The sequence below is a fragment of the Pseudophryne corroboree genome, chromosome 6 (genome assembly GCF_028390025.1).
Source record: "Pseudophryne corroboree isolate aPseCor3 chromosome 6, aPseCor3.hap2, whole genome shotgun sequence".
Classification (NCBI taxonomy): Eukaryota; Metazoa; Chordata; class Amphibia; order Anura; family Myobatrachidae; genus Pseudophryne; species Pseudophryne corroboree.
Window position 1 is genome coordinate 284,844,617 of NC_086449.1, and position 22,754 is coordinate 284,867,370.

Genomic DNA, 22,754 nt, shown 5'->3' on the forward strand with positions numbered 1-22,754 from the left:
GTGACTGGCCCCCAACTGGACCCCCTGCAGTTCGCCTATCGCTCGAATCGGTGTGTCGAGGATGCAGTCAACCTGGGACTGCACTACATTCTACAGCACCTAGACATTCCCGGTACCTACGCGAGGGTCCTGTTTGTCGATTTCAGCTCGGCCTTCAATACAATCGTCCCCAGCATCCTCCACCCCAAATTACTTCGCCTAGGGGTCCCAGAAGCTACCTGTTCCTGGATAATAGACTTCCTGACAGATAGGACACAGGTTGTGAAAGCGGGGGAATTCACCTCTCAAGCGCGGTCCATTAGTACAGGGGCCCCTCAGGGCTGTGTCCTCTCACCCCTGCTCTTCTCCCTGTACACAAATGACTGTACCTCAGAGGCACAATCAGTAAGGATCATCAAATTCGCCGATGACACCACCGTCATCGGCCTCATCAAGGATGGGGACGAATCGGCCTATAGACGGGAAGTAGACCGGCTGGCCCAGTGGTGCATCCACAACAACCTTGAGCTCAACCCCCTCAAAACTGTCGAGATGATAGTGGACTTCAGGAAGAAGTCATCTAGTGCACCTCCGCTAACGATTGCTGACAGTGTGGTATCGCTAGTGGACTCCTTCAAGTTTCTAGGGACCACAATCTCCAGGGACCTTAAATGGGGGTTCAACGCTGACGCCACTGTTGGGAAAGCGCAGCAGAGGTTGTTCTTCCTCAGGCAACTAAGGAAGTTCAACATCCCACAGAAGCTTCTGCTCCTCTTCTACTCCGCGATTGTGGAGTCGGTACTGTGCTCCTCGATTCTCGTATGGTACAGCTCCGCCAGCGCGAGGGACAGATGCAGGCTCCAAAAGGTGGTCAGAACCGCAGAGAAGATCATCGGGGCCGACCTTCCCTCAGTCCAGGACCTGTACTTGTCCAGAGCTAAAAAGCGGGCAATGAAGATAGTAAAAGACCAGCTACACCCCGGCCACAGCATGTTTAACTTGCTTCCTTCAGGCAGGCGTTACAGGGCTGTCCCCGCCAGATCCACCAGAAGCCTCAAAAGTTTCTTTCCCCAAGCAGTCAGCCTGCTGAACTCCTGAACATTGACTGACTAGATGTACATGTAACTAACTTGTGTCCCTACGGTATACCTATCCGTGTAACTTTACTTGCCCCCCCCCCCACACACACACACACATACACACACACACACACACACACACACACACACACACACACACACACCTGCTTGCCTGTTACCTACTTGGCTGTTGTATAGCAAACCGAAGACAAATTCCTAGTATACGCAAGTATACCTGGCCAATAAAGCTGATTCTGATTTTCACCGTGCAAGTGTACGATCGCATGTGTAGCAGAGCTGCAAAAAATCAGTTTGTACGGTCTCTGCGCAGGCCAGGACTTAGGGGTCTTTTTACTAAGCCTTGAGTGGAGATAAAGTCGATGGAGATAAAGTACCAGCCAATCGGCTCCTAACTGTCATTTTTCAAAAACAGCCTGTAACATGGCAGTTAGGAGCCGATTGGCTGATACTTTATCTCCAGCAATTTTAGCTCCATCCAGTGCTTAGTAAATAGATCCCTTACTCTTCCAGCGCAATTTATTCCTGCTGATCGGGGCCGGAGCTGACGTCAGACACCCTCCCTGCAAAAGATTGAGTCCGCCTGCGTTTTTTGGTCACGCCCCCTGTAAACGGTCAGTTGCCACCCACAACCGTCTCTTCCTGTCAATCACCTTGCAAACGCCCGTGCGATCGGCTTTTTCGCACCATCCCATCGCAGGCCGGCAATGCCTATTGCTGTTGTCCGACGCGCCCATGCATTGCGGTGCATACGCATGCACAGTAAGGATCTGATTGCCCGCTGTGCGAAAACGCACAGCAGCGATCAGATCTGAATGACGCCTTAAGTCATATGATCATGCAATTCAGCAGCTACTTATTAATGGCTAACAGTGGATGTCATTTGTAAAGTACAATACATTTGCTCTGCTATGCAAAACCAGCTTTGGACCTGTGTGCAGGAGTACCTAGCTCTTTGCCAAGATGCATGGGTTACAGAATAAGGAGGTGGCATTTGCAGGGGTGCTGAAATTGGCACAGGACTGGGGGAGAAGTTGAGCAGAGTGGTAGCGTTCCTTACAAAATACAGAGCAGGTGCATTGATGGTGCACTTATGCTATAGATAGCTGTTGTGTACTTATGCTCTGTAATTCTGATATGTTATTATGTGGCCTATTCATAATCAGTAATCATATGGGGAATCGTTAGTTTCTGCATGTATTAAGTAAAGAAGCCCATTTATTATTAGGGGCTCGATAGGTCTGCCTAGTATTCAGCAGACTCCAAAAACAGAAAGTTTGCTTGCGGGAACCAACACCTTCTTTAGGTGGCTTTTGTTCCTGGAGCCCTGCTCCTTCCTACGGTTGAACAGTCCGGGGTTGTAAAGATAGATCCAAGCGGATCCCTTCGCCGCCTCTGCATTGAGTGCCCACTGAGCGACCAGCGTAGTATAGGTCCCCCATGTGCAGTCGGTCTGACGGCACTGGTAAGTATCATGGATACTTCTGTAGCGGTGTTACTGATCACAGAGACAGTTGCTTTTGGAGCACTTGTCCTCACAACAGAGCAATACTGTATTGCTCCGGTATTTAAGTTTCCACTGCCACAACTTGCCATCCAGTCCCCGATGATGAATAGGCCCCTCTGTCTATTACCTTGGGGGTAATTCAGACCTGATCGGTACGGTGTGTTTTTTGCAGCCCTGCGATCAGGTAATCGCCGCCTATAGGGGGAGGGGAAATGTTCTGTGCAGGTGTGCGATCGCATTTGCAGCAGAGCTGCACAAACATCAGTTTGTCCAGTCTCTGCTTAGCCCAGGACTTACTCTGCCGCTGCGATGGTTTGCTGGTGATCGGGGTCGGAGCTGACGTCAGACACCCTCCCTCCAAACGCCTGAACCCGCCTTTTTCCGGACACTCCTTTAAAACGGTCAGTTGCCAACCTCATTCAGCCTCTTCCTGTCAATCACCTTGTGATCGCCTGTGTGATCGCTTTTTTCGCACCATCCCATCGCTATGCACCGATGCCCGGTGCAGTCTTCCGGCGTGCCGGCGCTCTGTGGTGCATACGCATGCGCAGTACAGACCTGATCGCCCTCTGTGTGAAAACGCACAGCAGCAATCAGGTCTGAATTACCCCCCTAGTTTGGTGCTGTGGAAACCTTAATGCACCCTATAAATAAATGAGAATAATAATAATATAAAGCTCATCCGCAGTTGGCTGCTCATCACTGACAACAGCAATTTATCAAACAAAACAAATAGTATGTTTGGAGTACCTAAAATACATAATAGTAAACAATGTAGAACAGTAATTGCAGCAGAAAAAGTTGAACCCTCTGGTGGGAATAAAGTATATAAAAGTGGTATGTAAGTTACCTGTTCTATCAAGAGAAAGTTACATAGGGGGTCATTCAGACCCGATCGCTGCTGTGCTTTTTCGCTCAGCAGCGATCGGGTATGAACTGCGCATGCGTATGCACCGCAATGTGCAGGCGCGAGGTCCCCCCAGCGACGGGGAGTGCAGGACAGCGACGGGATGGCCGGAGAAAGTGATCGCACCAGCGATCACAAGAAGATTGACAGGAAGAGGCCATGTGGGTGTCAACTGACCATTTCCTAGTAGTGTCCGGAGAAACGCAGGCGTGTCCAGCCGTTTAAAGGGAGGGTTCCTAACGTCAGCTCCGGGCCGAATCTTCGCACTGGAAGAGTAAGTCCTGAGCTGTGCAGAGACTGCACAAGCATTCGCACTCCTGCACAGCGATTACCCCCTCCCCCTGTAGACGGTGACTACCTGATCACAGCAGTGCAAAAAACGCCTGCTTGCGACCAGGTCTGAATTAGGCCCGAAGACAGAAGCATTTAGCACTGCTATGATGTGCCCTGACGAATGCCTGTTCCCTATTGTTTACCTCAGTTATAGGATTGGATGCCAGCACTCGATCCTCCACATTTGCTTTGCTGCTTGATTTACTGACTGTGGCAAAGTAGCGCATGGCATATCTTGCAGACACTGTCTTCCCGGCTCCAGACTCTCCACTTACAATAATGGATTGGTTCCTATTGTTCCTGTAGTTGGAGGAAATCCATCAGAAATAAGATCTCTGTAAACGAACATTTTCCTACACACACTGCTGTGTGGTGCTTATTGCACCTTCTCCCACACAGAAACCTAGTTCAGATCAGGAACATGTCATGATGGATGTTTTATGTTTGTTAGATTTATACCCTGCACAAGCAGAAAACAAAACTGACATTTATCTAGCAATTTCTTTGAAATGACAGTTAGAAGCTGATTGTTGCCTTGGGCAACTTCTCCACTTTTTCTATCTCCAAGACTTTATACATCTCCCCAACAGGGAGGGTCCACCACACATACTGATATCACACCACAAGAGCAGGATGATCCAGCAGCCAAGAGACAAGAAGCAAGCGGGTTGCAGAACCTCTTGCAGCGATGCCCCTATTAGTATGTGTGGTGTGGTGTGCTGAGCTAATCCAATCAGAGTCCTCTGACTTATGGCGGATTCCCCGGGAACACAGTTAACAGCTCACAATTAAGCCACTACCTGCCTGTCCACAGCCTCTCCATTTAAAAAACAGACAAAATCTTGCTGGACTCTGTAAGCAGCACTATTTAGAAGCAAAACTCTTTATTTGTAATCAGATACAAGTGATACTGCCATTTTTGGAGGTTTGCCGCATTATCAATATGCAGACAAGCAGTCACTGCAGAATGCTATGGAGTTGCAATGTGCCGGTATGCACCATGCTCCAATAAGTTTCCCAATAGGCAACACTATCTATAGATGGCATTGCCTTTAGAAGCCTATGGGGTTCTTTTCTCAGAGTTTCTCGTGAGACGGACAACCATGCATACACAGGAAGACTCCTGAGTCATAAACCCAGAAGTCCCACGGTTGCCCCTCTCACGGGAACTCTGAGAAAAGGGGATCAGTATGATTTACCTACAATCAAAATACCGACATGCCAAAATACAGACAAGGTCAAAATACCGACATGGGGGTATATTTACTAAGCTCCCGATTTTGACCGAGATGCCGTTTTTTCTTCAAAGTGTCATCTCGGTTAATCTCGGTCATTTACTAAACACTAATCACGGCAGTGATGAGGGCATTCGTAATTTTTTGCTAGTTCAGGTAAAAAATTACGAATGAATACACCATCGGTCAAATTACGCCTGTTTAGATATGAATCTCGGTCATTTACTAAGAAGTGCAAAGCAAAAAAACACAAAACACTGCCGTGAAAAATTACAACTCGTAAAAAAGTCCTAAAAAAAAACAGACCTGCTTTTTTTTTTCGTGATTTGAGATGCATGCAGGGATCCATGAGATCCGTGCATGTATATCAGTGGGAAGGGGTGGGAAAGTGCTTATTTTTGCCAAAAAAATTGCGTGGGGTCCCCCCTCCTAAGCATAACCAGCCTCGGGCTCTTTGAGCCGATCCTGGTTGCAGAAATATGGGGGAAAAAATGACAGGGGTTCCCCCATATTTAAGCAACCAGCATCGGGCTCTGCGCCTGGTCCTGGTCCCAAAAATACGGGGGTCAAAAAGAGTAGGGGTCCCCCGTATTTTTAAAACCAGCACCGGGCTCCACTAGCTGGACAGATAATGCCACAGCCGGGGGTCACTTTTATACAGCGCCCTGCGGCCGTGGCATCAAAAATCCAACTAGTCACCCCTGGCCGGGGTACCCTGGGGGAGTGGGAACCCCTTCAATCAAGGGGTCCCCCCCCCCCCAGCCACCCAAGGGCCAGGGGTGAAGCCCGAGGCTGTCCCCCCCCATCCAATGGGCTGCGGATGGGAGGGCTGATAGCCTTTGTTGTAAAATAAAAGATATTGTTTTTAGTAGCAGTACTACAAGTCCCAGCAAGCCTCCCCCGCATGCTGGTACTTGGAGAACCACAAGTACCAGCATGCGGCGGAAAAACGGGCCCGCTGGTACCTGTAGTACTACCACTAAAAAAATACCCAAAAAAACACAAGACACACACACCGTGAAAGTATAATTTTATTACATACATACACACATACATACATACTTACCTTATGTTCTCACGCAGGTCGGTCCTCTTCTCCAGTAGAATCCAAGGGCTACCTGTTGAAGAAATTCTACTCACCAGATCCATGGGTCCAGGCTCCTCGGCAAATCCAGGGTTAATCCACGTACTTGAATAAATAAAAAAAACGGTGTCCCGACCACGAACTGAAAGGGGACCCATGTTTGCACATGGGTCACCTTCCCACGAATGCCAGAAACCCACTTTGACTTCTGTCTAAGTGGGTTTCTTCAGCCAATCAGGGAGTGCCACGTTGTAGCACTCTCCTGATCAGCTGTGTGCTGCTGTCCTCACTGACAGGCGGCACACGGCAGTGTTACAATGTAGCGCCTATGCGCTCCATTGTAACCAATGCTGGGAACTTTCTGCTCAGCGGTGACGTCACTTTAGGTCAACCGCAGGGCAGAAAGTTCCCATCATTGGTTACAATGTAGCGCATAGGCGCTACATTGTAACACTGCCGCGTGCTGCCTGTCAGTGAGGACAGCAGCACACAGCTGATCAGGAGAGTGCTACAACGTGGCACTCCCTGATTGGCTGAAGAAACCCACTTAGACAGAAGTCAAAGTGGGTTTCTGGCATTCGTGGGAAGGTGACCCATGTGCAAACATGGGTCCCCTTTCAGTTCGTGGTCGGGACACCGTTTTTTTTTATTTATTCAAGTACGTGGATTAACCCTGGATTTGCCGAGGAGCCTGGACCCATGGATCTGGTGAGTAGAATTTCTTCAACAGGTAGCCCTTGGATTCTACTGGAGAAGAGGACCGACCTGCGTGAGAACATAAGGTAAGTATGTATGTATGTGTGTATGTATGTAATAAAATTATACTTTCACGGTGTGTGTGTCTTGTGTTTTTTTGGGTATTTTTTTAGTGGTAGTACTACAGGTACCAGCGGGCCCGTTTTTCAGCCGCATGCTGGTACTTGTGGTTCTCCAAGTACCAGCATGCGGGGGAGGCTTGCTGGGACTTGTAGTACTGCTACTAAACACAATATCTTTTCATTATCACAAATGGCTATCAGCCTCCCCATCCGCAGCCCATTGGATGGGGGGGGACAGCCTCGGGCTTCACCCCTGGCCCTTGGGTGGCTGGGGGGGGGGGACCCCTTGATTGAAGGGGTCCCCACTCCCCCAGGGTACCCCGGCCAGGGGTGACTAGTTGGATTTTTGATGCCACGGCCGCAGGGCACTGTATAAAAGTGACCCCCGGCTGTGGCATTATCTGTCCAGCTAGTGGAGCCCGGTGCTGGTTTTAAAAATACGGGGGACCCCTACTCTTTTTGTCCCCCGTATTTTTGGAACCAGGACCAGGCGCAGAGCCCGATGCTGGTTGCTTAAATATGGGGGAACCCCTGTCAATTTTTTCCCCATATTTCTGCAACCAGGATCGGCTCAAAGAGCCCGAGGCTGGTTATGCTTAGGAGGGGGGACCCCACGCATTTTTTTTTGGGATTTTACATTGTTTAATTAAAAAAAAAAAAAATAAGAACCCCAGCACGGATCACACAGATCCGGCCGAGATTGATTGTAAAAAAAAACGGCAGTGTTTTGCTAATCACTGCCGTAAAAATAGGTAAAAAAAAACGAATGACATCGACATCGGAAGCAAAGAAAAATACGAATACGACAGCTTAGTAAATCCATCGTAATCAATTCAAAAAGTTGCAGTTTTACACTGTCGATGTCATTCGTGATTGAACTTTGACCTATTTTCGGAAATTACGAATCTTAGTAAATATACCCCATGGTCACAATACAAACATATGAAATGATGACACGGTCAAAACACTGACATTTAAAATGTCGACAGGTCAAAAAGTCGACGCAAGTTAATTTTGGGTGTGTAGGTCGACATGGACACTGTATAAGTGTGGCGCGTCCCATCACATGGCTCGCCATGCTTCGGACACATGGTGCCTCGCTGCGCTGGGCACACTATTATATTCCACACTATTATATTCCTCCTACAGTCCCCTAGGATGGTAAAGTAAGAACAAGTCGGTTTCAATGAAAAAATCATGAAAAACTCATGTCGGTTTTTTGACCTGTCAACATTTGAAATGTTGGTATTTTGACTATGTTGGTATTTTGACTTTGTCAGTATTTTGACCATCGGTCAATGGTTGTCGGGATTTTGACCGTAGGAATTTTGATTGTAGGTAAATTGACCGCATCCCGATTTGAGAAGCCTGCAGATTTTATCCCAGAACAAATCCATCTTGGGACAAGTCTACCATATGTAGAAGAAGGTTCCCCTGTGGCCACAGGTCCTCCAGCATAATGGATCAGTAGTGCTCTGTTTAGCAGCACCTGATTGGCTTTTTGATTACTGACATCTCCAGTACTTAATTCATTACTGTTGATATTAAATTAAACTAAGATGAAGCTGTCTATGCTACAGATTCTTATTTTCATTTCTGTTTGAAATACTGCAGGAAAGAAGACTGCCATTTATGAAGCGATAAACAAAGGACATAGGGGACTTTGTATTTCATCACATCTTATAAGGAAAAAGAAACTTTCTCATGTATAGACACTATTCTCTTCCGTACATTACGTTATATTGTTTACGAATGGGGTAAAGCAGCTTTTGCATTTGGGACATAAATACCTATTTATATTTATACTACAAAATTCACTCCACTCTAAATGAGTCGCTATATGCTCCAAAAGTCTAGTATGACACAGTCTTACCCTTACAGTTTCCAAAAAGCCAATGCTGGAAGACCACAATCACGTTATACAGTCATCTACACAAAGTGGAGACACTACAGTATATAGTGAGGAGGAACCAATATACACGAGAATGAAAATGATGCATTCACTAGGCTTCTCATGAACTTGTGGCGCAGTCACTCATTCCTTCTGGATAGATAGGTTGCAGCCTAATAAATGTTGGTTCAGCCTATAAACCCTGTCTCTACTGTATGTGGGTGACATTTCCACCACCTCAGTCACAACCATCCCATAGAAATCTATATATGGATATGCCAGCCTGACACTTTTTAGTAATAGAACACAGATTGGAAAGAACATAATGTCTAGATCACTCCTTGCCCCATTGTAGGTACCTAGCCATCTGTTTGTATGCCTCTTCCGCAACAGCAAATATATGTGGATCCATGTCTCCCATATTCTGGCCACTATATGCATGTATAATGGCATCTCCGTATATCGGTATCTCCTTGTAGGGATTGATTGCAACCAGAATAATGCCTGCGGTGAGAAACAGTTCCAGGTTGAAATTTATAATCCATCATTTCATTAATACAAAGCAATGTTCCCTTTAACTGTGCAGGCATAAAATCACTTTGTGATGGCTTTCATAACCCCAGCTGAAATATGTGCACTGTGTGCAACTGAAGGAGATGCAATGTGTGAGGTTGTGTCACTGGTGACAGTCAGTAGTCCAAAGACGGGAGAGAGACACAACTCCCTAATCTGTTTATGGCCCATATACAGAGACAAGACAACAGTGTGTTATGTTTCCCTTGTAATAGGACCAGCTGAGTAAACATATGTTGGGTACAGTGCCATAAATGGAGGAACAACTATACAAGTCACAGATACTTATAGTAAAGCAAAGTGTTCTTGTTCATTTTAAACTATACAATATCCATCTAGGGCATCACTGCTATTTTTTATTCCTGCTATTGTTGTCACTACACAAATGCAAGACAGCAAATTTATGTATACTTTTATCAAGTCTGGTACCCAATTATTCAGGGCCTGTACTCATGTGCAGTTTTATCTTCTTTCCATGGTAGGGTCTTGTGTGGCAGTCACCAGATCATGAACACAGCTTGAACCTAAACATACTGTAGTGATCAATGTATCACCATGGAGGAAAGTAGTATTAGTACTGACTGTATTTGTTTTATACATCTATTGGGCCCCAAATACTGCTTACTCACAATACTTTCCCCTCATAGGGGGGTGTTCAATAGGGGGAATTCAAATGTTTGAATAGTCAGTTGGGTGTCTGTTTTTTCCTATTAGTTAGGAAATAACAGACACCCAACTGACTTTTCAAACAATTGAATATCCCCCAATTAGTGCCAAATTTTCCGACAGTCGGAAAAACGGCACTTTTCGACCGTTTTTAGGTTCAATTTACATTGGACCTATTCAATCAAAGTGCAGATTGTTCGACTGTCGAAAAATCTGGCACTGTTGGTAAACATGTGGATCCGCGTTGTTGGAAAAGTGTCCGAAACGTCCAGGATTGAATAGCTGGACAAAAAATCCAGAAAAAATTTAATATACCCCATAGTGATTCATAAGCTTCTCAAGCTGTTTACACCCAGTAGCTGAATGTGAAAGGAGCAGCAGATACCAAGCATGAAGCACATGACACCCAAATCTCCAGAATTAATCAACATTTATAACAACTGATTCAGTGCTTCAATCTTATGAAACATTAACAAAGTCACCCAGCAGCTGTGATATAATGTTTACTTACCACTGTAGGTGTAGATAAGTTTGGATTCCATGAATCGCACCTTGAGGTTGTGCAGGACAGCCGGTTCATGTAAGTAACTGAGAGCGGTGAGGTCATTTTCTCCTACAAGAATGTCTGGATTTCTAAGAGGGGGCAGACCCTTCTCAATCACATACTTCAGGTCCTACAATAATCACAATGATAACTCATTCTGTACCTACTTTTCCCAGCATTACCACACTCCCAGACGATTAAGAAGAAACTATTAAAATGTATATTGTTACTTGTGGGTTAAGACAATTAATGCTAGATACATTTAATGGTGTTAACACTACTATTTAAATAATATTTTAATTACTGACAAATTCAGTTAATAAATGTTCTGATGACTCCAACAGATATAATGTTCTGACCATTACTCCATTGTTCCCTAATTGTCGGGAAAGAAAAAGAAGTCATTCCATCTCGCTTTTACGAATGAGAAACTAAGGAAGAGAAAATAATGTTTTTACTTTTCAATTCTGTAAATTTTAATGCAACACAAACTGATCGGACCTATAGCACAGATTCAATTATTTGCCAATTGGGCTGACAGGCTGGGGGCCCATACAATATATACAGGGTGACATACCTGACATATATGGAAGAGAAGGATCACACAAATAGGATGGAGTGTGGTTTGGGAAAAATGGGGTCTGGCTGACCTTCACTATTTCCACTGATTGGATAGTGGGCCGGATTCCATGGAACAGGAGTGAGACCTCTATGTACTACTTTTTTATATAATGTTGGGAGGGATGATCTGAGCCAGGCTATTTTAGTGAATACATAGAAGATATCAGAGACCTCAGTGCTTTTTATAATTGTGTGTGGGGAGGAGGCGGGGGGGCACACACACACACACACACACACACACACACACACACACACACACACACAGCAAATCCATACAAATAAAACAAGAATACAACAATAAGAGAAAGTGTTTTTTTAAGCTACCGTATGGAGCTTTTCTGTTCTCTTAGTTGCTATACAGACTGGCATGACTAATATATGAGTGAACCATACTTGCTTTTGGAGCGATCTCTCAAACTCCGGGAGAGTAGGGCCAACTTCTGCCAAGTATGCAATAAGAATTTATACTATGTATTATTATAATATGTATTATTACTAATTTGACATGTAAGCTATGATATCTGAGTAGTAGAATGGGTCTACCTTCTGTGCAGTGGCGGATCCAGGGAAGAGGGGGCGATCACTGTGAATGTACCTTTCTCTCCTCCCCGATACTTTATCTCCTCTCCAGGGCCGGCTCATTCTCCTCACTCACTGCATACAATGCCAGATTATCAGTGAGTGGGGAGGTGGATGTGCCAAGACTCAGCCCTGGGGAAGAGATGAGGTAGAGAAGAGGGCAAGCTTGCGGCATCACGAAGTGCCTATAGGTGTGTGTGTGTGTGTGTGTGTGTGTGTGTGTGTGTGTTACAGGGGGCTATTACCTGATCGCCCCCAACCCCCTAGATCTGTCACTGCTTCTATGTACATATAATAATGCATACAGGGATTACATTAACACTAGTCCTTACAGAGCCATCTTCCAAGCATAAATGAAGCACTGTGTCCCCAATCTTCAAATCCTTTGTAATCTCCGCCGATTTCCACACTTCTTCTGCATCTGGGATCCAAACCCGGTTATACTTGAAAGAAAAATAAATGGTTGCAATTAGATCCTGCATAATGTGACAAGAATACTGTAGCTTCATAGAACACCTATCCTGCATACTGCTTAAACAAATGTATGGCTGCAGAGATTTTATCCTTTCAGTCAGCAAACAGTGCAAAATCCCCAGAACCTAATAATTCCTCAGATACAGCAGCCTCCTCAGCCATAGGCTACAAACTGCTGAATAAAAACTCATACATACAGATACAGAACTAAGAAAGCATGGTAGGACCCTGATCAGTCTGGGCACATTGGGGCCTGCCATGGCCTATCAGTGGTCAGTCTGTGTATTGTTTTGGGCAACTTCTCCACTTTATCTCTCTCCAAGGCTTGATCTATTTCCCCTTTATCCTACTGAGCACAGGGAAGTTACGCCTTATTCCTCCTAACACTATATCTACCCATACATTTTAAACATGACACTCTCACCCCATATGCTCAACATAATTTTGCCAATGTGCATAATTGCACCATCTGACTAGATTTACTCTGACCTTAAGGGATGAATTCAATTGTTTATCACACCAACAGCCACTAGATGGCACCCGACGGAGCAATTAATTTGTTGCTCCATTTGGGCATGAACAACTGCCAGCACCAGCATTTCAGCTCCCAGTCCCCGGAGGTGGCGAGCTGAAATTAGTGAAAAGTGACCCGTTTGGGCGTCCAAACTGCAGTTTTCACATTGCGCCCAGCACTTTGGTTGGATTTAGCCGTTTTATGAGGCTAAACACATTTTGTTTAGACACGATAAGCGCAAATAACAACCAAATTGAATTGCGCCCCACAATCTCCCATAACTTTAGATGGAAGATTGGGTGCACAGCTGGTGCAATAAATAACTGAATTCCCCATTACATTTTCCAGTTCTAATGGATTCTAAAATAAAATAGTTTCCAGTGAGTCTTTGTTGCTTTTTGCCATAACGTTTTTTCCATAATAACTCTTGTTTCTATAGCGGAGTCAAGATTTTTTTAATTTCAATAGGACCTGTCTCCATTCTTTGTACTTTCTCCTCAAAGGTCTTGTGGCATCTCTAAACAGATAGGGGCCCCTATGTACACATCATGTAATCCCCACTACTGTACAATGATAACGTCATTTACCATTTTGACACATGTATTCTGTAAAGATAAAGAATAACAATTGTATTAATCTTAATGAGTGATGTTAGTCATACATTAATCAATTACACATGTTAAAAACTCTGGTGGCGATGTACTAAGCCTTGGAGAGTGATAAAGTGGAGAGAAATAAAGTACCAGCCAATCAGCTCCTAACTGTCATGTTACAGGCTGTGGACCTTATTCAGTAAGGATTGCAAATTCTGCTTTTTAGAAGAGTCTGCAATCCTTTCATTCGCATGGTGTCTGCCGCCCACCCATTGCGAGCACATTGGAATTGCAGCACAATCGCAATTTCAAAGTGATCGCAGAAATTATAGAAGCCTCCTGCCGGCGCAGCCTGGCTGTGACAGTAGGAGGCCTGCCGCCATTTTTAAGATCGGAGGGGCTGCGTGTGACGATATGCAGCCGCCCGAAAATGCTGACGACACTCCCCCTGTTCGTGACGACACGTTCCTTTTTCCTCGCAGCCGCCCCCTCCTGCTCCGCGAACACCTCTGCCTGTCAATCAGGCATACGCGTTCATAAGTGCGGGCGCATGCGCAGGATGGTACCTGCGCATGCGCCCGTGGGGCGAGCACAAAAATAACGGTTGGATCACGAATTGCAATCCAACCTGAATTAGCCCCTGTGTTTGAAAAATAACAGGAGGATTGGTGTATCTCAGTATATCTCCCCGTGTCTGATTGTAAGATGCCAGGTGTTGATCAGAGCAGAGTGAGCTACAGTGACAGACTGGGTGATCCTTACTTTCAGTTACGCTGCCTCACTGTACTGCAGTTTAAAGGTGGACAGCTATAAGATTTAAAAATACAATAAACCAAATTAATAAATGATGTGCAGACAAGTTATAGCAAACCACACATGCAATCAGACTGCATGTAGTAGGTGGCTGGTATTAGAAAATATCCCTAGAGTTCCAGACACCTCCAATGGTAAATGGAAGAGTTCATGTGAATATCAAGGCTCGAAAAGCCAAGCCTTACAAGCAAACACTGAGCTGTTTACTCAATCAGGCACATTGCGGTACACCCTGTTATAAGAGACCTTCCCTTAGGTGACAGAAAAATATGTTTATTACATTAGGGAGAAAAATAAAATCATATGTGCTGCTGCTGCTGCTGCCAGATGAATCATTTACTTCATCTAAACTGATTAATTTTGCTAGAAATATTGGAAATGTAGATGTAAAGCCTAATACGCAGCCTTGAAATCAAGCATTTAATGCACATCAACAAAGCCTAGTAATGCTCAGATACCGGGACTCAGAAAAATGAATGTAATGGGGCTCCTACATATTTACTTTCTAACAAATGTGTTTCACATTGCTTTCATTTCAATACGGAGATATCCACTGTGATGTTTGTTACGGGTGTGGTATGGAGGGTCCACCACACTTAGGTCGACAGGGTCTACATCAACCACTATTGCTCGACAGTAACTAGGTCGACTGGGATTCTAGGTCGACAGGGTTTCTAGGTCGACATGCTCTAGGTCGACAGGTCGACATTAGGGTTTTTTTGTAAGTTTTTTTTGTGTCGTTTTCTCCGTACAATGACCGGGAACCCCAATTAGTGCACCGTGTTCGCTCGCCATGCTTCGGACAAGGTGCCTTGCTCCGCTACCGCTGTGCTCGTCAAGTATGAAAAAGTAAAAAAAAAAAAAAAAAGTGTGAAAAACTCATGTCGACCTTTTGACCTGTCAACCTAGAGACCCTGTCGACCTAGAGACTCTGTCTACCTAGTTACTGTCGACCAATAGTAGTCGACCTAGACATTGTCGACCTAGAGACCGAATACCGTTTGTTACATAGATTTCCCCGTGCTGGTGTTGGGGTATTAGTATAATGTGGGGGTTATCAATATAATGCTGTGAGGGATATTAGTGTAATGCAAGAATGTATTCATGTAATGCGCTATTAATGTAATGTGGTGAGCTTATTAATATAATATCTTTGCTCTTTATGTAATGAGACATAACAGTAGGTAGGAGCTATTAATGTAATGTGGGAAAAGGTGTGTAACATTGCAGCAGGTGGGGGCTGTTCCTTTAATATTTGGTCTCTTTATATTACGTGGATTCTATTAATAAAAGGAGTGGTATTAAGATAATGTGGCTGCATATGGGACTATTATTTAATATGGAGGTTGGTGAGGTCAATTATTGTAATGCAGGGGCAATTCATGTTATATAGGGGTATGGATATTAATTTAATATGAGATCTCACTGGCTCCGATATGTGTAAGTAGCATCGTGCTGTCACCCTTAAACTACTGATAGAAAGAAAACAGAAGTTTCCATATGTAGACAATGAATATTAGATAAGGGTAAGGATTATTAGATCTACAATAAAAAGGTCTACAGTCAATAGATCGATCGCTAATGGTCAATGGGGGTCATTCCGAGTTGTTCGCTCGTTGCCGATTTTCGCAACGGAGCGATTAAGGCAAAAATGCACATGCGCATGGTACGCAGCGCGCATGCGCTAAGTATTTTAGCACAAAACTTAGTAGATTTACTCACGGCCGAACAAAGAATTTTCATCGTTGAAGTGATCGGAGTGTGATTGACAGGAAGTAGGTGTTTCTGGGCGGAAACTGACCATTTTCTGGGAGTGTGCGGAAAAACGCAGGCGTGCCAGGATAAAACGCGGGAGTGTCTGGAGAAACGGGGGAGTGGCTGGCCGAACACAGGGCGTGTTTGTGACGTCAAACCAGGAACGAAACGGGCTGAGCTGACGCAGTGTAGGAGCAAGTCTCGAGCGACTCAGAAACTGCTAAGAATTAATTATTCGCAATTCTGCTACTCTTTCGTTTGCAATTCTGCTAAGCTAAGATACACTCCCAGAGGGCGGCGGCCTAGCGTGTGCAATGCTGCTAAAATCTGCTAGCGAGCGAACAACTCAGAATGACCCCCCCATATGCATTGGTTCGATAAGGTCAAAAGGTCAAAATGGAATAGGTAGACCGTAGCAAAGTTCGACAGGGTCAAAGGGTGGACATTGACAGGGTTGACACAAAAAAGGTAGACACTATTTTTTTATTTTTTGGGGGGTGTTTTGTCACTTTAATGCAACAAACAAGCCCCATAAGTGTACTTCTTCGCTCATCATGCTTTGGGCAAGGTGCCTCGTTCCACTACCGCTGTGCTTGGCACAGATTACTATTCCCAATTGTAGTTCATGTGGATGGTAAAGTATGAAAAGTTGGAATAAAGAAAAATAAATTATAAACAAATATGCATCAGCCATATGCATGTTGACCTTTTTGTACCATGTCGACATGTTGGTGCTCTCGGCCTTTTACATGTCGACCTTTTGACCCTGTTGAATATAGACTCTAAAGTTCCAGCAGGATTTTGATATGATCACGCGGGCAGCTACATGGCATGTGTGGCCAGTATAAGACAGGCATACCACATTAACAAAAAGGTGGTAACGACTAGACTGAGGCAAGGGCCTTTATATATGTTCTGCGAGAAAACAGGACAGTTGTATGGATGCTGGGCCTAATTCAGCATGGATCGTCAATCTGAGAAACTGATGTTGTCTGCAAGTAGAAAGGTGCCGCCCTGACAGGAAGAAAAACGCCTCGTGGAAATTTGCAAATGCATCGCAGATCACCATCCACTCGCAGATGCATACGCAAATCCCGGAACAACGAAGAATCTTTGCCGTCTGAGCAAATGTGAGTAGGTCTAAAGCTGCCACTCATCTACGACTGAGACGGCCTGGAAGTGGTCTGCGCTGAAGTCTGAGACCCTCTCCAATAAACGCCTGGGAACGCCTGTGTTTTTTCTGACATACCCAGAAAACGGCAGGTTTCCGCCGTTAAACACCGGCTTCCTGTCAGTCAAATAGCTGCTACATTGCGATTATTATCTGTATATGTTTTCTGTCACTATTACTCCACGTGTGTGTGCAATGCGAATGATAAGCATGCGCAGTCATTCGATAATCGCTTGATTTGTGAATTCTCTAATTAGCAATCCATGCTGAATTAGGCCCACTGGCTTTATCGTATGGATACTGTCTGTAGAATTACCACCTATGATACTTTTCATACATACTGTATACAGCATTATTACAGTTTCACCAAACATTATGGCATATAAACCATTATCTTGTCCGTTGATGATGATAATGAAATTAAAGGGAGTGAGCCCCATATTTTCCAAAACAAAAAAAGTAGTGAAATCAAGTTCTATTAAAAACTTGTTAAATGCACCAAGCAATTATTATTTAATAGTTTAAATCAGAGATTTTCAACCATTTACAACTCGCGGCACACTGAACAAGATCTAAGTATTGCCAAGACACACCATTTCTTTTACTCAAATATTATGGTGATGCATGGTGCAGTTGCATATCCTAGGATGTCAGGTAACGCCTGAGCCACATCTGAGAAGGCCAGAAGAGCCCAACACTGCCCGGGCCCAAAATTAGAACTGACTCTGCACCCGTTAAAACCCACCAGTATTGATAATTCCAGGGCCTCAGTAGAGGCAGCACACTGACAGGCCTGGCTCTACTTCTATGGCGGCACACCTGGAGACTGCTCAGGGAGCACTAGTCTCCACAGCACAGTGCTTGAAAAACACTGCTGTAGCATATGCAGAATCAGACCAATCAGAATATGTTTGTGATTTTCACAGATTTACTCAGATTTTTTCATTGTTTTGTCCTTAATTGAGGTTATCACTGATACACTGTAACAGTAACAAACAACATAACAACAGTGGAAATTGGGTTCATACAAAGTCTTACATAGCCAAAGATAAATAGGGAAACCCTACGATAAAAACCTATACATATAATACAACTGTAAAGGTGCATTCACACTGAGCGATTTCCCCCCTGCCCAGCGATGTCAGCGGGGGTGAATGGCTTTCCATAGCAGGACGCTATGGAAAGCCGCTCACCCCGCCATTCATCTACTGGTAATACCAGTAGATGAACGGCGGCCGCCAGCGATGAAGCGAGAGTGCGCATCAGCCCTCACCACACATCGCTTGTGCATACAACACACCAAAAGTGACCTGATTTCAGCTCAAAATCATCCAGTGTGTATGGGCCTTAAGGGTTGTGTCTGTACATAGACATTTTTTTTTTGAGAATTATACTTCTAGGGATGGTTTATGAACCATGGAGACAAAAAAAAAAGGGAAATTTAGTCTGTCTGTTTGTCTGTACGTTGTGGCATCACACAAAAACTACTGTATGAATTCACTGTATATCGCATTTTCACTATTGTATAGTTTAGTGACCTAGACTGAGGTATGTATGATCTCGATCCAACATCAGGGAGAGGAACAATAAATGAAAAACCAGATGCCTGCAGTGTGCAGACTCATTAAGTCCAAAAAGGATGCGGTTATGTAACCAGTGGTGCCGGCATCCCGAACACTGACTAACCCATCGGTTGGCATGCCGACCAACAGGGACTATTCTCACTCGTGGGTGTCCACGACACCCATTGAGTGGAAACAGAACCTGTGGCGAGCCCGCTGCGTGGCAAGCACAGCGAGCCCGCAAGGGGATTTGTTGCGCTCGCCACCCCTCCGCCGGCCATCTGACAGACGGGATCCCGGCGTCGGTATGGTGACCGGCAGTCTCCCAACCGCTAGTCCCCCAATACGAACCCATCCAAAATAACTATACAGTATGAGCGGAATTTTTAAGTCACTGAGGGGCAGATTTATTAAGCCTGGTGAAGTGATAAAGTGGAAGGTGATAAATGAACAGCTAATCAGCTCCTAACTGGCATATCACAGGCTGGGTTTGAAAAATGACAGTTAGGAGGTGATTGGCTTGTAATTTATCACCTTCCACTTTATCACTTCACCATGTCACGTCTAGCAGGGTTTGAAGATCCGGCAGCTGATGAGCCAGATGAGGGGGCTGGATATAGTTCCTTCGACGTGGCTGGAGGCAAAGAACTGTGGGCTGTGATTTGAAAGACGAGACTGTAGATGATGAACTGTGGAACTGTGGATGATGGTTGAAGACGTGGCTGGAGACAAGGACTGTGGACTGTGGTTTGGAAAACGAGGCTGAAGATAATAATCTGCAGGCTGCGATCGGTGGTACAAAGGCGTGGCTGGTGAAGGAGATCTGTGGAGTGTGGCTTGAAAGACGAGGCAGAAGACCCGGGGCCGACTGTGCCCAAAGAGTGTTACTGGACCGGGTTTTCCAGGAGCGCTTCCACAGGCAGTAGCAGGCTAGAAACAGCAGGGCTGCAGCAGCAACAGAGAACCGACCAAGCAGGATCAGGAGGAACCAGAATACGGCAGGAATCCTGGGAGCACAGGCTAAAGCACCTACAACAGGGTTGTAACTTGAAGCACTGGCATCCCTGTCCTAAACCAGCCCCCTTTTATAGGGAGAGCTTCCCCTGGATTGGCTGGAAGAAACAAGAAACAGGAACTATGCTTAAAACTTGGTCTCCAACATGGCGGCACCCAGTAATGCAGACCTTTTTGCAAAGCCACATTGCTCACTGCCCCTGGTCTCCTAGCAACGGCTCAGCAAGAGCGACCTGCTGTAGCGGCGTCCCGCCGCCACGAGCGGACCCCCTCACCGCCGCTACTGCTGCCCACAGATCTGGCGCAGCAGCCCACCTCCGCCGCTGCCCGACAATCGCCAAGAAAGCCATCTCCGCGGCCCCAGCGTACCGGTAAGACTCCGGACGCTGACACACCAGGCTTAATAAATCTATTTACTCTGGGGTCTATTTACTAAGCCTTAGGTGGAGATAAAGTGGATGGAGATAAATTACCAGCCAAACACCTCCTGTCATTTTTCGAACCCAGCCTGTGACATAGCAGTTAGGAGCTGATTGGCTGGTACCTTATCTCCGGCCACTTTATCTGAGGATTAGTAAATAGACCCCTCAGTGCAGCTGGACTTTCAGCGTACAGTACTGCACTGACAGTTGATGTTTCGGTTATGCTTCTGCGGAACTTGACACTGCCCAGGTTATACAACAGAAACCAACTTAAAGTGACTGCTCTGCAGAGGAACCTAATTGAGGGAGAGATTCTAATGGGATGTGGTGCAGGTGATACTGTTTATCTCACGTATACCCCTTATCCCCATCAAATTTTCTTTTCAATCCAAGCCCCTGCAGTTCCTGTAAGCTTCTGCTTCACTATGACAATCAAAAGTCACAGGGGCAAACACTCAGGGCTGCAGGCGTAGATCTGAGGACCAGCTGCTACAAGCATGGCAGGGGCGTCACTGTCACTGGTGACACCCGGAGAGGAGGGGACGGAGGTAATGCAGTGTGCAACGGCAAAAGAGGGCATGGTCTCATGAGTAGGGGCGTGGCCTTGTGGCCCGAATCTCCGTTTTGTCTCTCCAGGTGTCCTGGGGGTTGCGGGCTGCACCCGGGGACTAGTGTGTGTGTGGTGCTGGCTCCTGCACAGTGAAAGGAGCTGGGTGCTGTACGTAATGTCACAGGGCAACACTCGGCTCCTGTCATTGAAGAGGAGCCGGCACATTGGTATCACCCGTTGGCGGGTGACACTCGGGTACGGGCCGTAGCTCCATTGTGACGCCACTGCCCCATAGGAAGCTTTACGTGGCTTGCTCACGTGTTAGTAGCCCTAAGCATCTTTTGTGTTGGCCCTGAAGAAAAACTGCAAATATTGTTCAGTAATGATTGCAAATTCTGCTAAGTAGCAGAATTTGCAAACCTTTGGATCGCATGCTGGGTTTCACCCATCGCAGGGCAAGGCCCCCCAGCACGCCACCTCCCCCCCTTGACTACGCTGAAATTGCAGTCGCACCGCAATTTCAGCATGATCATAAAAAATGGGGTAGCCTCCCGCAACCTGTCTGTGCCCGCAGGAGGCCCGCCGCCATTTTTGTGATTGCAGCCGCCCCAATCACGCCCCCCCCCCCCATTTCTCCGGCGGCGGCCCTGTTTTGAAACCACCCCCCCACAATGCTCCGTCTCCACCTTGGAAATGAAGAGTTGCTGCCCTACAACCGCCTCTGCCTGCTTGACAGGCAGAGGCGATCGCATTTTCTGCGGGGCGCTGCAGAAAATGCGGGCTCATGCGCAGGACGGGCCTTGCGCATGCACCCACATCCTCTTACAAATTTTTGCGGTTGGATCGCTTTTTGCTATCTAACCTGAATCAGGCCCTGTGTGTACAATATAAAATATACATCACAATATCAGATGCCACTGCGGGCAAACGCTAGTAATAAAAATATTCTAATCTGAATTTAATAGTTTTAAATAAGAAGTGAAATCACATTTACCTTAGGTCATGTAAAAGACAACAAGGGCCTCAATCCAGAAATAACCAGTCTTGGTTGGTCTGGTGGTGTGTGTGAGGTCATGCTGTGATGTCATAATGGCAACTGCCTATATCAGGGCTGTGCTGTTGCTGTCTCTGACATATGCCTTCAGAGGCCTGGGACGGCATAGCACACTGGTAGAAGGTTAGTGACTGGACAAAGATAAGGGCAGTTTAGTTTGAATCGTCGGCAGACTTTTAGCATGACTACTATAATATGTGACTTATGACTTTGGGGACAGCATAGTATTGGATAAAAATAAAATCTCACACCTACTGGGACAGTGCCATACATAACAACCACAAGCGGCTGCAAATGGGCCATTAGAGATATTTGAAGAGCGCTGTCTAGATGGGCCTATAATGGTCCTCATTAAATCCTTTATGTGCAGCTGCACCTATGACATCTCCTTGGAGTTGTGTAGTGAGCCTATAATATTGCAAATTAAATCCTTTACTCTCTCTCTCTCTCTGCCTGCCTAAATTCCAGTGTGCCAGTGTTGCAGGCTGATCCATTTTTATTAATGTGCAGAGGTGAAAGAGAATTATATTGTGCTTTAATCATTACTTTCTCTTACGTCCTAGAGGATGCTGGGGTCCACATTAGTACCATGGGGTATAGACAGGTCCACCAGGAGCCATTGGCACTTTAAGAGTTTAAGGGAGACATTTACTAAGCAGTGATAAGACCGGAGAAATGAGCCAGTGGAGAAGTGCCCATGGCAACCAATCAGCACTGAAGTAACATCTATAATTTGCATACTATAAAATTATACAGAGCTGCTGATTGGTTGATGGGGCAACTTCTCCACTGGCTCACTTCTCCACTCTTATCACTGCTTAGTAAATGTCCACCTAAGAGTGTGGGCTTGCTCCTCCCTCTATGCCCCTCCTACCAGACTCAGTTTAGAAATGTGCCCGGAGGAGCCGGTCACAGCTAGGGGAGCTCTACTGAGCTTTTCTAGAAAAGTTTAATTTAGAGTTTTTTATTTTACAGGGAGGCTGCTGGCAACAGCCCCC

General features: G+C 45.7%; 1 protein-coding gene across 2 annotated transcripts in view; it reads right to left on the bottom strand.

Moving 5' to 3' along the window:
* MYO5C (myosin VC) overlaps nt 1-22,754 on the bottom strand; it is a 333,517-nt gene that overhangs the window by 252,338 nt on the left and 58,425 nt on the right. For both annotated transcript variants that reach the window (XM_063926097.1, XM_063926096.1), the window contains exons 2-5: nt 12,167-12,277; nt 10,602-10,764; nt 9,211-9,355; nt 3,967-4,123 (exon numbers count right to left, since the gene is read on the bottom strand). In XM_063926097.1, coding sequence (XP_063782167.1) covers nt 3,967-4,123; nt 9,211-9,355; nt 10,602-10,764; nt 12,167-12,277 — 576 coding nt within the window. The remainder of the gene's footprint in view (nt 1-3,966; nt 4,124-9,210; nt 9,356-10,601; nt 10,765-12,166; nt 12,278-22,754) is intronic.